Raw genomic sequence first — 15,744 nt, forward strand, 5'->3', positions numbered from 1 at the left:
TTGCCATAAGCTAACCAATGCAATCAACTAGAGGTGCAGTCTAAAAGTGACACAACAGACACATATGAATATATTTTAAAACGTCAAGGTCTATATGTCCCTGTAGTAGATATAATTACAGAATAGGGTGAGTTTTTGATGGGAAAGGCTAGAGACATTTTGGTGACTGATTTACAACTCTGTGTATAGGCTACCAGACAGTGCCAGACGGTGCCAGTTATGCAATTATACTTATGTGTCTCTCTTAGGGAGTTTTGTTTTGTCTCAAAAACAAATAACAGGAAAGATGAATATTTTCCCTCACCAAAAGACTGAACATATACTTTGTGGTCTTCAATTTGTGACTTGTAAAAAAAAAAGAAGCTTTTAATATGGTACTATAGTATTGGCAGTGGCACACACACTGGTTCCATTGATCTGTGGTGAAACAAAGAAGAACATACTCGTGAGTGGCCAAATATTTAACAAAATGTTTAATCAGTGACATCCATAGAGGGCTGTTTGCAAAGAAACGGTTATATAAAAATACAAGTTATACTAGTATCATTCAACTCCAGTTGGAACTGGGATGTGATGTGTTGTTTTTGTACATTCTAAAGAAAAAAGCTCCTGTCGTGTTTCCAGCAGCAAATTGAAGTGCATCATACCAAATATGTCTTCCTCCATCTTCAATATAGCTTCTAGTTCATCTAATATTCACACATATTTACAAACTTGTTAGTTCATGGATTTGAGTAGATACACACTACATTGATTCATGTGTTGACTTATTATATCCAAAACCTGTGGTTCTTCCTCCAATGTCCTTCATCTGATTGATTGGAGCAACTCCAAACTAAAGACACTGCTTAAAAACATTAGTACATTTTAAGTGGATCTAATTATCCTCTCTCTCTCTCTCTCTCTCTCTCTCTCTCTCTCTCTCTCTCTCTCTCTCTCTCTCTCTCTCTCTCTCTCTCTCTCTCTCTCTCTCTCTCTCTCTCTCTCTCTCTCTCTCTCTCTCTCTCTCTCTCTCTCTCTCTCTCTCTCTCTCTCTCTCTCTCTCTCTCTCTCTCTCTCTCTCTCTCTCTCTCTCTCTCTCTCTCTCTCTCTCTCTCTCTCTCTCTCTCTCTCTCTCTCTCTCCCATGAGAGAGCTTGCATGAATGTGCTTTGAATTTGCACACAGCCAGAAATGAAATAAGCTGGTAGAATAAAAGTCCATGGACACAAAAAAAAGCCAGTTAATAAAACAATATTGGTCCTTTATCTGTATGGTGTGGATGGCCTCCAGCCACACTGAGACCTTGTAAAAGTCAAACACTTAAAAGGCTCCCACTTCTGTTCCCCAAGGTCTGTATGGTTTGCTGCTGCCCTCTCGGTCTCTGCTCTGCTGTGAAGTGGATGTGGTGGAAATGGAGGGGCACACAGCTGAAGCTACCATAGACGCTGTGCTGCTCACACTGTGAGGTGTGAAGATGGGGAATCCTCCGGGAAAAGACAGGGGGAAAGTCTGGGCCGCGGCAGCAGCGGCCGCCGCGTGAACGGTTGCCGAGAGCGACAGGAGGGAGGTGGAGAGTGGGGGGACGCAGGGTGCCACGCTGCCATTAGAGGGCGCCCTGTGAGAAGAGTCAGTGTGGGCGAAGGTGGCTGTTAGTAGGGCCGAGCCGCGCTGGGGCACCTCCACAGACAGTCTGCTGGTGGCGCTGTCTGAGGAGGGCAGTCCACTCTGTTGGAGGAAGGCGGCGGGGAGGGGGTGGAAGGCTGCGGCCCAGTGGTGAGGGGGGAGCACCTGCTGGTGGTGTGCCATGGATGAGGTCATGGCAGCTGCCTCCCTCTGAGACGCGCAGGTGCTGAGGTGGGAGACCAGGCGCACGCGCAGGGGGTCAATGCTGTCTAATCCCTCCACAGAGCTCAGGTACCTGGCTACCTCCGTCAGACACTCCCTGAAGCCCACGCTCATGAAGTCCATAGCCAGGGAATGGGCATCAAAATACCCTAGAGAGACAAACAGACAGAGGAGTGACAGTGAAAATATGAATGCCAAGCAACTATAAATACTGCTGGTCCCTCTAACGAGCTGTAATGTAGCCAGCAGCTGCTGATGGGATTGAAGACTAAATGGTGTGGGATGGATACACACTGGTCCCCTAGGCTGACCATTAGGGCTCCGGCTGTGCCTCCAGGCATAAGCTTAACAGTCTGGGATTGTGCTGGGATGATTGTATGTTTGTTTTGTCTCCCCAGTGCACCCGTTTTTACACTCACTGGAAACTCCAAACAAACCACCAACAGGGCAGCCTGTGAATGCAGCCTCCTCTCCTCCCACGGATTTATGAAAGCAAACACAATGCAGGGTCAAGTGCTCCTTTTGTCCCAGCATCGCTTTCCCACGAGTTCAACCCTGCCATTAGCATTGATTTCCACTCCTTTAATCTTGTCAAAGGGGTCTGCTTGCAAGGATTTCACTACACAGTATGGCAGAGAGCAGTTAGAAGCAGCCAATGAACTCCTTACCTTTACCACCAGTGGTCTGCAGCATCTTTAGGTGATCCACTGTCATCTGCAATATTTCTGCTTTCTCTAATTTGGCAGAACCCTGCAAGGAGCAACAGGATGTATGAAGCTTAAAACTCTCAGAACTTTTGACGAATAAAAGACAGACAAAATGACCTTATCTGTTATTGTTTTGATGAAAATGAAACTTTTGTGTAAGTTCCATTTAGAAATCAGAGCGGATATAATTTAAACTCACTTGTTTTTCAAATGCAGTTGGAACAAGTCGACGTAACTCTGATAAACTATTATTGATTCGATCCCTCCGTCTCTTCTCGATGATCTGGGATTGACAATTATATTATTGCATACTTGAAAATATAACAATTCAAGGCCTAATAATAATACTAATAATAATGTTAACAATAACGTGACAATAATGAAATACATCTTTAAATAATAAGTAATAAATAATTCAGTAATGAATAATAAGCCATACATAATAACAATGATGGTAATAAACTACTCAATAAATAATTACCCCTCTTCGTTTTTTTCTTGCCATAACTTGGGTTGTTGTTGTTGGGGAGCCACATCTAATAAATGATCCATTGCTGTGCCTGTATGGGACAAACATAATCGATATGTTTTACTCAAAATAATATTTTTATTTTGCGAATGAGCAATTATCCAAACCACACAGTTTACTGTGTGTAATTTATGCATAAAAAACTAATGTAGCCTGCACTGATCAAGCAAGAGTCTCCTATATATTCAAAATACTTTGGAGAGAATTCTCCAAAATTGCCTGGATGTGTTCATATATCAAGGTGAGAATTTGCACTTGTCACCTGAAGGTTGACACCAGAATAAAACGTTTTCGCTTTTGCTAAACTTTTCTCAACTTAAAGTTTCATCAACGTTTCCCATGTGGCGCACACGCGGAAAATGGGACTAATCTAACCCAAATCATTTTTATGAACTTACCCAGAATAATTATTCTCACTGCCGACATCAATAGTTTCATCCATGTCGCTGTCAGAAGTACTATCATCACAAGGCCTTTTCATGGTGATGGCGAGAATATGTCTTTACTAACGTCTCAGTGGATCGGTGCGCGGCCAGGTAGACTGATGACTGGTGCCTATACAATTCCCTCTGTACAGCTTTCCCACGAACCGTTGGAGCCTCATTCACTGATGCAGGGCAGCGTAGCCGCCTACGTCCTGCTTGGGAACACCCACAGTAGAAAAAACACGCCCCGAGCCACTGAGCAATGACGAGAGAGAAGTTTGTGCCGCGGCGCTGGACCAAGTTCCCTAGATAATTGGCTCTGCCCAGTTTTAGTCGGCCTAGTGTTTAAAACACCCGCGGGCTGCGAAAAGCGTGAGAAGCTGTTTACAGCAACGCGTACTGTGACAAAACATACACAGGACATAGCGCACTGTGTCAACGATAAAATAATATATATGTATGGCAGGGAATAATAAATTAGGCTACAGTAGCAAAACCGTTAGATGAACGTGAAAAAACTAAGCAAAAATAGTGAATGAGAGAAACATGTAATTCGTCTAAAAAAAGATAACAATAAAAACTAAATATAATATTCATAAATATGTTAATGTTGGTGAAATCCTTCATCTTCAGTGAGAAATTATTTCCTCTGAGAAACTACTCCCACCTCTCCCCACCTGAAACCTATTCACCATGACCATGTCATTCCCCAGTTATAGGCCTATATGGAAAGATATAGTGATATACTTTGGAATAATGTGTTGAATAGTTTCCCAAAATAACCAGAATAAATGTATTTTCATAATTGACCACATTAGTCTATGAACATGGCTGACAAAGGGGTGGTGTGTTTGAGAGAAGTTAGATAATCATAGGAACGTTTTAAATGGTGAAACTGAACATCCAGACCATCAGCAATCCTAATCTGCCCCCAAGGAGTGAAAGGAATGAATGTCTATCTGTCTGTAGTGTGTATGACATCATGGACTTGCATGGAGAATGTCAAGAGTCTACACCTGGTCTTGAACTGAAATTGTCTACTCAACATCAAGGACTATAAAAAGAGTCGATTGAGACATGGAGGAGCCAAGAACATCTCATGTGAGCTTTGGGGAAAGAGATTTTCACGCATCTGAATCATCTGTTCAGAGATATGCCACTATGGCTGTGTTTACACAGGCAGCCCAATTCTGATCTTTTTTCCCACTAATTGGTCTTATGACCAATCACATCAGATCTTTTCACATCAGAACTTTTTCAGAGTTGATCTGATTGGTCAAAAGACCAATTAGTGAGAAAAAAATCTATGCCTAACCCTATGTCTATGCCTAAGCCTATGGCCCAAAGCAGAGATGCAACAGATAGGGAGTGCTGTTTGGAACTGAATAAAATACATTGGGATGAAGATCAAATAAAACACAACTTGAACAAAATGATTACATTGTAAATATAATTGAGGACACACACACACATACACACACACACACACACACACACACACACACACACACACACACACACACACACACACACACACACACACACACACACACACAATGAATTGGATCCCCTGCCAGTTGGATGCTCCAGCTGTAGTTAGTTTCCTGGGTTAAACAGTGAAGACAGCGCATTGTTTGGTGCACAACCCCCCCCCCCCCCGTCATGTGCCTAACCCCTGGTGGTGGGTAGCACAGACTCCCAGGCAGCCTGCCAGTGTGATGACTCGTTCCCACAACTCACCGCACTGCAGTGAAACCCAATCGTCGTGTGAGATGCAGCCAGGAACACAGGCTGGGCTGGTGTGACAGGGAGGTTACCGCTAGCCAAGCTTCGCACCCCCCCCCCCCCCCCCCACTGCCGACACCGCTGCTCTTAACCCTATTCTTCACATTGTTTGTGTTTGTTGTTTGCCCAATTGAACCCACATGATCTAAAAGCTTATAAATGCACCACTTCCATAATGGACCTGGGCAACTTTTGACCTTTCACACGTTCATTTATTTTTCACAACTTTGTTTCAACAAAGAGGTGGTCTCTTTGGTGGGATCTTTAGTGAACAGGTTGTTTTTATTTCTGTTTGTGAAATACATTAATAAATAACTTCAACTTAAGTCAAACCACACTACTTAGAGGGAAAGTACTGTATCTTAGTAAAATAGTACAAAAACGGAGCACTCAAAATGAATTTAAAAAATGTTTTCCTTATTTCTTCGTATTTTGTCTCTTTCTATCGCCATCAGTGATTCAAATGCTACAGTGGATTTGCACTGTGACCATGGTGTCCACACTCTTTACATCTTCTCTCTTCCTCCTGGGTCTGAGAGGCTGGTCTCCACTCCCCCAGCTCACTCATCCACACCCACCTTCTGCTGAATATAGGCCAATTGACCTGTCAGCACCCTCTCATAGCCCAGTGCCCTGCACAAGCTCTCTCAGGTGTGACCCAGGGAATAGAGGAGTAATTAAAACATGTGCTGTAGTCCCTACTGGGACTTTCCCTGTCAATCCCTCCCATGATGAGAGTTATCCGTACAAGGGATTTCAAACCAGTGTGTTACTGGAAATGTATTCCTTTAACATGTTTAATGACTAGTTGTAATCAAACCCACCACATTTATCTAAGGAAATCTATAACATTAGAAGGTCACAAAGACCCTTGTAGATTATTTCAAAGGCAGTTTCGATATTATAATTTGCAACACAGGTGGCAAAGTATTAGACAATTCACTTCACTTGTCCTCCAGATCCTCCAAAACAGGGTAAATTGTTGAACATTTACTTTGCCAAAAGGGGGATAAAACTTCCATCTCCTCCACCTTAATCTGTTTGTTTTCACGTTCCATCCTTGGGAGATAGAAAACAAGAGCCACTGATTAAAAACCAGGACATGACTTGAAAACATTAGTTGAAATATGTCTGCCATCGTCGAGTCTCCTTGACGGTGTCTTGAAACAGTATGTCTGGTGTCACCTCTTAGAATAGTCTGAGCATGAGGCTGGTCCAGCCTTGGGCGACTTGCGCAAAGGCATAATGTACTGTGTGTGTGCATGTGCGTGCGCGTTTGTGAGAGGGAGAGACTATGTGTTTGTGTGTGAAAGAGAGAGTGTGTGTGTTTGTGTGGAGACTGTGTGTACATGTGTGTGTCAGTGTGTGAGAGAGAGTGTGTGCATATGTGTGTGTTAGTGTGTGTGTGTGTGTGTGTTTTTTTTGTCCTCCATTCCCATGCAGGAAGTAGAATTCTCGTCGTCCCAAACATACTTGCTCCATCCTCCACCCTGCCCCATGCTCCAGCCCCTGCCTTGTGCCATGCGATGGAGCCCCGGTCCCGGCCCGGTGTGCAATGGTATCAGTGGTTCCCAAGGCTGCCCAGCCTGGGAAAGGCTGTGTGGAGTCGTTCCAAAATCAGCATTACATGCATTATTGTTCTTACCCTCCCAGAGTCCCCAGCACACAATGAAAACAACAGCCACAATATCAAGCCCTCCTCCTAACACAAGGCTGCCCCTTAGTCACCTGCGAGCTGCCTTCTTCAAACAAAGTTAACTGCTTCATGGTAACAGACGCCGTTACCGAGGCCTCCACTTCCTGCGCTCTCTTTTCTTGGGCTTAGACAAGGACGGCCCCTCTCGCCACTCCCAATATGAGTGAAAAACAAGTGGATTTCTTACAGAATGTGCAATAGGCTACAGACCTTGGATCTACTGAGTAAATCCATTACGTATCAAGGGAACTTAGAGCTGTGCCTGTATCATTACTTTATTATTATATATTTTTGTATTTAAACTTTATTTAACTAGGCAAGTCAGTTAAGAACAAATTCTTATTTACAATGACGGCCTACCAAAAGGCAAAAGGCCTTGGAGGCTGGGATTAAAAATAAAAATAAATATAAGACAAAACACACCACGACAAGAGAGTAACACAACACTACATAAAGAGAGACCTAAGACAGCAATATTGCATGGCAGCAACACAACACAGCATGGTAGCAACACAACATGACAACAACATAATAGCAACACAACCCGGCAGCACAAAATGGTAGCAGTGCAAAACAGGGTACAAACATTGTTGGGCATACAGATTCAGCCCAATAAATTGTCTACTAATATTTAAAGGATTTTATTCTGATTATATTCAGTCTGAGACCAATAAATGAATCCGTCACATTTCAAATCAAAACATTAGTGTATATCATTACAACAGGTTTGCTAAAACAACAATCCAGTCCTATCCAAATAATACAGACTCTTCCTTATTGTTGTCTAATTTGTCAGAGACAAACGGCCCTCTGTTTATTTTCCCTGAGAGTGGGAACGAGCAGTCACTGTGACAATGCCCTGGGCGGGCGGACTTCAAACCTCTTGACTCCAGAGTCATATTATAGGCCCATTATTAGTGTTTAAGGTCACAGAGAGACAAGCAAGTGCATCCTATATCAGGAAGCGCTGTGCGTCTCAGGAGTGAAATAGCTGGCTTTTAGCTGGAGCGGCGGCCGTGAGTCGGATATCCTGGGAAGCGAGAACATGGCAGACGGGGTCCAGGCGTCGTACAGGCCAACGCTGGAACAAAACGGCACAGAATAATAGGTCCCTTCCTGCCATTCACCCTGTCACGCTGCTGTATTTCTGTCAGGCCTTTTAAAAAGCAACACGTCTGGAGTTCCCCCTCGCAGGCACACGCTCAGAGACTCTGTCCAGCAGCCCACAAATCATCCCCCCATTCTAGATTGACATCTCCTTGTCATCTCCAGATAAGGTGTGTCCAGAATGCATCCTTCATGCAAGTTCATACCCAGAGAAGTCTAATGCTTGAGGACGGGTACATTCACTTATCTGGTGTTATAATGTTTTTTAGCAGTGAGAGAGCTTTGGCATCCTGGTGGAAGAAGTGGTATAGAACATATTTATAGACATATTACAGACAGGTTGCTCCACTCCACTGTTTCTATTTCCTGTCTAGTGACCTGAGTTTCCTGTCGGGATACATGCTTTAGGAAGTATTGGGTCTCCCTACTATGTCTCCAGACCCCATTGTCCATTTCACCTTTGAATTGTAGTGGCATCCCTTGCAAAAATTAAACATTTACGATGTTCTTTCAAACTTAAAAAAAAAATCTGTTAAACAACTGATTGTTGTTTTTACCACTAAAAGAAGGGAAGGAACAACAAATTGATGATTTCTGATCACATAACCTACGACCAGTCCCACTATGCTGTTCAATGATCCTGGTAAAGGTTGCCCAATGGGGATGCACACACACACACACACACACACACACACACACACACACACACACACACACACACACACACACACACACACACACACACACACACACACACACACACACACACACACACACACACACACACACACACACACACACACACACACACACACACACACACTGGAGGGACTCCCTGTGGTAAATGTGTAAAACCAATTATCAGCTGGGAGTGAGGAAGTCATCAGCCACACATAAAATGACCTGACCACTGTGAAATTGCGGCAGGATACAGCAGTTGTCTGGCAAAAAGATACACTTTTACCTGTGGCTTCAGCCAATGAAACTACCTTCCCAATAGTATTCTAGTCTACTACTGTGGTTCACAGGAGAAAATGAACCAAGAAACCAGTAAGAGTAACAGATACTGCCCCCCTCCAAAAAAACACACACGTGCATACTTTGCTTACACTTTGTTTGATCTTCAGAAAGTCAAAAATAACCACGACTGTTGGTGCAGAATATATTAGCTAACTTTTGTTATGCAAGAGGTATAACACAGGCATCCTAGTGAAAACACTGTCTGTGTTCAGGGTCTCCAGACAATCACCTGACTTCTCCCCTCCAGCGCCCAGTCCCAGCCCTAGACAGACCATCTCTCCTTGGGGTGGGTCTGGGCCCTCTTGACCTGGCCCTGAGGAGCCACAAGGCTGTCCAGGAAGGAGCTCTCAGCCAGACGATATCAGGGCAAGACCTGCTAGAGCCACAACACTGATACAGCCGGTCACTTGCTCCTGATAAACAATGCTAAATATTGTTGTTATGGGCTGTGTCCCCAATGTTCTATCACTGTCTTTTCTTCCACTTTGAAGGATGCCTGTGAAATTACAATAAGCTAGTGTTCACACACTGGCGAGTGCTGTGGGTTTGTGATGAGTGATAAGGATAGGTATTGATGTGTCAAAAATAAAAAAGTTTTATTGTCAAATTCACCGGATAGGTGCAGTGAAAAATGATGTTTTACAGGTTCAGCCATAGTAGTAGGAGCAAATTAGGGTTAAGTGCCTTGCTCAAGGGCACATGAACAGATTTTTCACCTTGTCGGCTTGGGTATTCTAACCAGCAACCTTTCAGTTACTGGCCCAACGCTCAGAGGTCTCAACATTTTAACCAAAAACATAAAACTTTGTATTGACTGCAAACACACCTGAATACTTCAGTTGTCTTTTACAAATGTTTTATGAAACATAAAACAAGAATATGATAAATATCATAAGAAGCAATAACAGTTTCCATATGACAGCAAAAAATCTAGAAGTCTAGCTGCATCATGGGAATGGCCATCTATGTCAGGCCAGACTTGAGATGAACTCTATTCTAATTCAAGATTAGTTTTTCAAGGTCCCCCATCACTTTGGGAAGACCCTACAGCTCTGCACCTTATCTTCTTTGGGATCAGTGTTCTGTCCACGGGACTGTTGAGCTAACGTAGGCTAATGCAATTAGCATGAGGTTGTAAGTAACAAGAACATTTCCCAGGACATAGACATATCTGATATTGTCAGAAAGCTTAAATTCTTGTTAATCTAACTGCACTGTCCAATTTACAGTAGCTATTAGAGTGAAAGAATACCATGCTATTGTTTGAGGAGAGTGCACAATTTTGAACATGAAAAGTTGTTAATAAACAAATTAGGCACATTTGGGCAGTCTGATACAACATTTTGAACAGAAATGCAATGGTTCATTGGAGCAGTCTAAAACTTTGCACATACACTGCCTCCATCTAGTGGCCAAAACCTAAATTGCACCTGGGCTGGAATAATACATTATGGCCTTTCTCTTGCATTTCAAAGATGATGGTACAAAAAAAATACAAAAGAAAGGTTGGTTTTCTCTTTGTATTGTCTTCTACCAGATCTATTGTGTTATATTCTCCTACATTCCTTTCACATTTCCACAAATCTCAGTGTTTCCTTTCAAATGGTACCAAAAATATGCATATCCTTGCTTCCTTGCCTGAGCTACAGGCAGTTAGATTTGGGTATATCATTTTTTTTAAAGGGGCGGATCCTTATTATCAGAGATAGGAGCTGAAGAACATTACTACCATACATGCTTGACCCCTGCCCCTCCTCTCTGGTTCTCTGTTCCCTGGCAGCCCGGTCCAATCTACCCCAACCACTGTGGCTAATCTCTGGGAGAATGTGACAACAGAGGGGTCAGCTCCCTTATCGGGGCGCGTGGGGGCGGCTGGGGGGTGGCCGGGTGCTCGCAAGCCCCGATCACCCACACGTCCAGCGGTTCTTCACACACTCAGCGCGGGAAACACTGGGAGGGGCAGCTGTGGCTGTAGAGGCCCAGGCTTGGAAAATACCTGTCATCAACGGGCCTGTGAATCACCCAGAAGAATCTAAGGCTGTTCACACTGACCACCACAGAGAGACGCAGGGAGAGGAAGAGGTGTCCATGACGTCTCCCAGATAGCCACTGCTCTTTCCCAATGGGCTGGCAAATAGATATCTCGTGCCTGGACTAGGAGGATGTATCACCCTGTATGAGAAAAGTACCTGGAAATGAAAGGAAAGAAAAACAATGATTTAAGGTTTAACTACTTTGACGTCAAGGCCATTTTTGATTATTCAAAAGTCTTTAAAGTTGCTTTAAAAGAGGACTTAGTTCTGTTTTATCATTTAAAAGACCCTAACCCCAGAGCAACACTCACGCAATAATGGCTTGATTGTAGATAGCATGAATGATTTATCTGTTCATTTGTTCCTGTTGAACGTATTGACCAGCAATGCTTACCTCATAAAAGGATATGGGACCAGAAGATTAGTGGCCCCATGGAATAATCTATTTACATGATCTCAGTGAAACTTGGGCAGTGAATGGACCTGGAAGTGGCTGCCCATTGTTAGACTGGGCAACAGGATAAGCTGACAAATCTATGAGGCATAATGGCACACTCTATTCTTCTTATTGACTAAACATCTGTGGAGGGTTAACTGGTAGAGAGAAGTCCATGGGACCCAAGCTGGCTGCACAGAGGTGTGCTGCAGCCCTGTGTGCCTCCGGCGCCAAGCCAATGGCCGTCGCTGCCATTGTTCGTAACCACGCTCTTTGTTTTCCTGTCGTGGATCTGGTTGCTGGTCTTGGTTCAGGTCCACTGATGAAGACGAAGCCACTGCCCCTCCTCTCTCCCAGACTGTAACCTGACCGTGCCTGACTGCCAAGGGTTAGAGTAAATAACGGGCGGTGACAGAGTGCTGGCACACCACACAGAGGGGCCTCAGTGTGCTCCGAGTCCAGGCCAGGCTCAAGCCAAGGCCTATAGGGAACGGGCCGTGTAGGGTTAAGAGAAGGTCCTCTCTTCACCGGCACTATGGGACCACTCTACTGACCTGGCTGAGAAAAGACTAGAGGCTATCAGCACTCAGCTCTCACTTAGACAGATATTAGCACCGATAATGATAATGTGATCTAATGTACCCACAAGTACAAAAGGGTAGTGTTCAGTTTTTTTGTGGCTATTTACCCTCAATTAAACCCTTTCCCTCAGAGATGAGAGTCCAGTAGGGTGGAATGGGGGGGCTTAGTCAAGGTTGTCATATCTACCCACTGCAGTTTGAGATGAATGACAATGGAGGGGAACGGAAGCCGACTCTTGACACGTTTCATGGCTTCTGCACTTCTCAGAACAAGACTGTTTATACTGGGCCCAGAGTGGATGCTTCCACACATTCATGACCTCATATCCTGCATCACATTCAGCTAGTTCTCCTTCACACTTCTTCTTTCTCACCTAGCCTCCTGTTGTGGCTCTGGTTTTGTCTCTGTTTGGAGGCTGTAGTCAAAATGGCTGGTATAATGGTAAAACTGGGCCCCTTCTTGGTTTCAAGCAAAGATCTGGTCCAAAAAGCAGATAATACGTTTTTCCTCTCACAACTTGCCCCTTTCAGATGGAAATTAGGGCTGGTTTCGTGAGAGCCAGTAGTGTTGGCAGAGCAGGTGCCAGTAGCCACCACACACACACCGCCCACACAGCCTGTGCATGGCTTTAATGTTTTAAGATCAGGGGCCCTTGACCAAAAGTACCATTTGAAGTAACACTAGAAAATAAGTGTTTGATGTATGAAACAACACTCCTCTCATCTGAAATGCCACTTTTATGTCCCAGCCTACTTATTTGTTCTCCCAATGGACTTTGGTGTTATTGCTGTTTCTCATTTTCTGTGCACAAAGCAAGATAACCTACTTACTGGATCAGGCCCTAAAAAATGACAAAAGGAACCTCTTTTACATTGGAAATGTTGAGAAGTGTGGGAGAAAAATGTCTGAACATGAGGTTACAGACACTTGTTGGTCATTTGATAATTGCTGTGTATTTCCTGTCCTACTTGTTCATGTCACACGGGTCAGACACAGACCAAACGGATTGGTTTGTGCTACTGGAAGACAAACTGTGTGAGAAAGTACAATTGTAGAAGAAACATTGGGGAATTTGTACAAAGATGAGATTTAACATGTGTGTTCAGTTGACCTTTTCAATACTCAACTGCAAACCCAATATGAACAAATTAACATCCCTGAGTGTCAAATAACTCTCCAGTAACACTACACTCAGTTTTGGGATTGTCACCATGATGTGTGTGTAGTGTGTTGTGTGTGTGTTTATTGTGTGTGCCAATCATGACCAAGACTAATATTTCCTGACCCTCAGCGGAGGTCTGAGAGAGAGGACAACGTTCCTGGGGAGAGGAGGGGTCATGCGTGAGTGCGACCTGGATGTGGTAGTGGGGCTCTAGGGTGGAGGTCACAACCCCGGGTCTTTGAAGTGGCTCACCTGGGTCTGCGCCGCACACTCTGACGCCTCTCCTCCCGCCTGTAACCGGGGACAACCTGCCACGCACCGCCACCCACAGGAAACATGGCCTCCCCAGGAGGTGGTCAGGGCAAGGGTCACACAGACCTAACACAGGACACACATAAACACATCCTCTAAGCTGTGACATTTTTCTGTCACTGGGAATACTTGTGGGTTACTGTCACACCCTGACCATAGTTTACTTTGTATGTTTCTATGTTTTGGTTGGTCAGGGTGTGATCTGAGTGGGCATTCTATGTTACATGTCTAGTTTGTCCAGTTCTATGTTCGGCCTGATATGGTTCTCAATCAGAGGCAGGTGTTCGTCATTGTCTCTGATTGGGAACCATATTTAGGTAGCCTGGGTTTCACTGTGTGTTTGTGGGTGATTGTTCCTGTCTATGTGTTTTCACCAGATAGGGCTGTTTAGGTTTTCGTTACGTTCTTTATTTTGTAGTGTTTGTATTGATTCGTGTTTTACGTTTGTTTATTAAAACATGGATCGCAATCTACACGCTGCATTTTGGTCCGACTCTCCTTCTCATACAGAAAACCGTTACAGAATCACCCACCACCAACGGACCAAGCAGCGTGTCAACAGGCAGCAACAGCAGCGTAAAGAGGAATGGACATGGGAGGACGTTATGGACAGCAGGAGTATGGACTATACTACTTGGGAGGAGATCGACAGGTGGGCGGCCGACCCAGGGAGAGTGCCGGAGCCCGCCTGGGATTCGCTGGAGCAGTGCGAGGAAGGTTATCGTAGAATGGAGGCGGTGAAAGCAGAGAGGCGCTGGTATGAGAAGGCAGCACGACGACGCGGATGGAAGCCCGAGAGGCAGCCCCAAAAATTTCTTGGGGGGGGGGCTAACAGGGAGTATGGCTAGGTCATGTAGGAGACCTGGGCAGACTCCCTGTGCTTACCGGGGGGCTAGAGAGACCGGACAGGCACCGTGTTATGCAGTGGTGCGCACGGTGTCTCCAGTGCGGGTGCACAGCCCGGTGCGGTATATTCGAGCCTAATGCCATGAAGCCGGCTCTACGCAGCTGGTCCCCAGTGCGTCTCCTTGGGCCGGCTTACATGGCACCAGCCTTGCGCTCGGTGTCTCCGGTTCGCCTGCATAGCCCAGTGCGGGCTATTCCACCTCGCCGCACTGGCAGGGCGACCGTGAGCATTCAACCAGGTAAGGTTGGGCAGGCTCGGTGCTCAAGAGCTCCAGTGCGCCTGCACGGTCCGGTTTTTCCAGTACCACCTCCACACCCCAGCCCTCCGGTAGCAGCTCCCCGCACCAGGCTTCCTGTGCGTGTCCTCGGCCCAGTACCACCAGTGCCAGCACCACGCATCAGGCCTACAGTGCGCCTCGCCTGTCCAGCGCTGCCAGAGCCTTCCTCCTCTTCAGCGCTGTCGGAGTCTCCCGCCTGTTTAGCGCTGTTAGAGCCTTCCTTCTCTACAGCGCTGCCGGAGTCTCCCGCCTGTTCAGAACTGCCAGTTTGCAAGGAGCTGCCAGTTTGCAAGGAGCTGCCAGTTTGCAAGGAGCTGCCAGTTTGCAAGGAGCTGCCAGTTTGCAATGAGCTGCCAGTCTGCAAGGAGCTGCCAGTCTGCAAGGAGCTGCCAGTCTGCATTGAGCTGCCAGTCTGCATAGAGCTGCCAGTCTGCAAGGAGCTGCCAGTCTGCAAGGAGCTGCCAGTCTGCAGGGAGCTGCCAGTCTGCAAGGAGCCGCCAGAGCTGCCAGTCTGCAGGATGCCGCCAAAGCTGCCAGTTTGCAAGGAGCCGCCAGAGCTGCCAGTCTGCAAGGAGCCGCCAGAGCCGCCAGTTAGCATGGAGCAGCCAGAGCCGCCAGTCAGCATGGAGCAGCCAGGGCCGCCAGTCAGCATGGAGCAGCCAGGGCCGCCAGTCAGTTACAGTTACTGGATATTATGCGCTCTGTAACTTTTTTTTATGACTCATTCTTCAAATTGCACTCAGGGTACACCACGGAGCCTGCAGTTGATGTCAGACACTGGAGATGGGTAAAAATGAAATAAGTAAGAGAACATAAATTCAAGTTTGGTTATTGTTTTTATGGGACCAATATGCGGTATCACATTTTAAGGTATGACCCAGATGCAGACAGTGTTGAAGAAACGACAGTTTATTCTTTAAACAGGGGCAGGCAAACGACA

The 15,744-nt window shown here is 45.5% G+C and overlaps 1 protein-coding gene across 1 annotated transcript; it reads right to left on the minus strand.

The window, feature by feature from the left end:
- Window positions 1-460: 460 nt before the first annotated feature.
- LOC139407775 (hairy/enhancer-of-split related with YRPW motif protein 2-like) lies at window positions 461-3,635 on the minus strand. The gene is made up of 5 exons (XM_071151634.1): window positions 3,461-3,635; window positions 3,015-3,093; window positions 2,733-2,816; window positions 2,495-2,576; window positions 461-1,975 (listed from the first exon to the last, which is right to left on the minus strand). Exons 1-5 carry the CDS (start codon window positions 3,541-3,543, stop codon window positions 1,302-1,304), a joined length of 1,002 nt encoding a protein of 333 aa, XP_071007735.1. The 5' UTR covers window positions 3,544-3,635; the 3' UTR covers window positions 461-1,301.
- Window positions 3,636-15,744: the final 12,109 nt, after the last annotated feature.

Source organism: Oncorhynchus clarkii, chromosome 4 (genome assembly GCF_045791955.1).
Source record: "Oncorhynchus clarkii lewisi isolate Uvic-CL-2024 chromosome 4, UVic_Ocla_1.0, whole genome shotgun sequence".
Taxonomy (NCBI): Eukaryota; Metazoa; Chordata; class Actinopteri; order Salmoniformes; family Salmonidae; genus Oncorhynchus; species Oncorhynchus clarkii.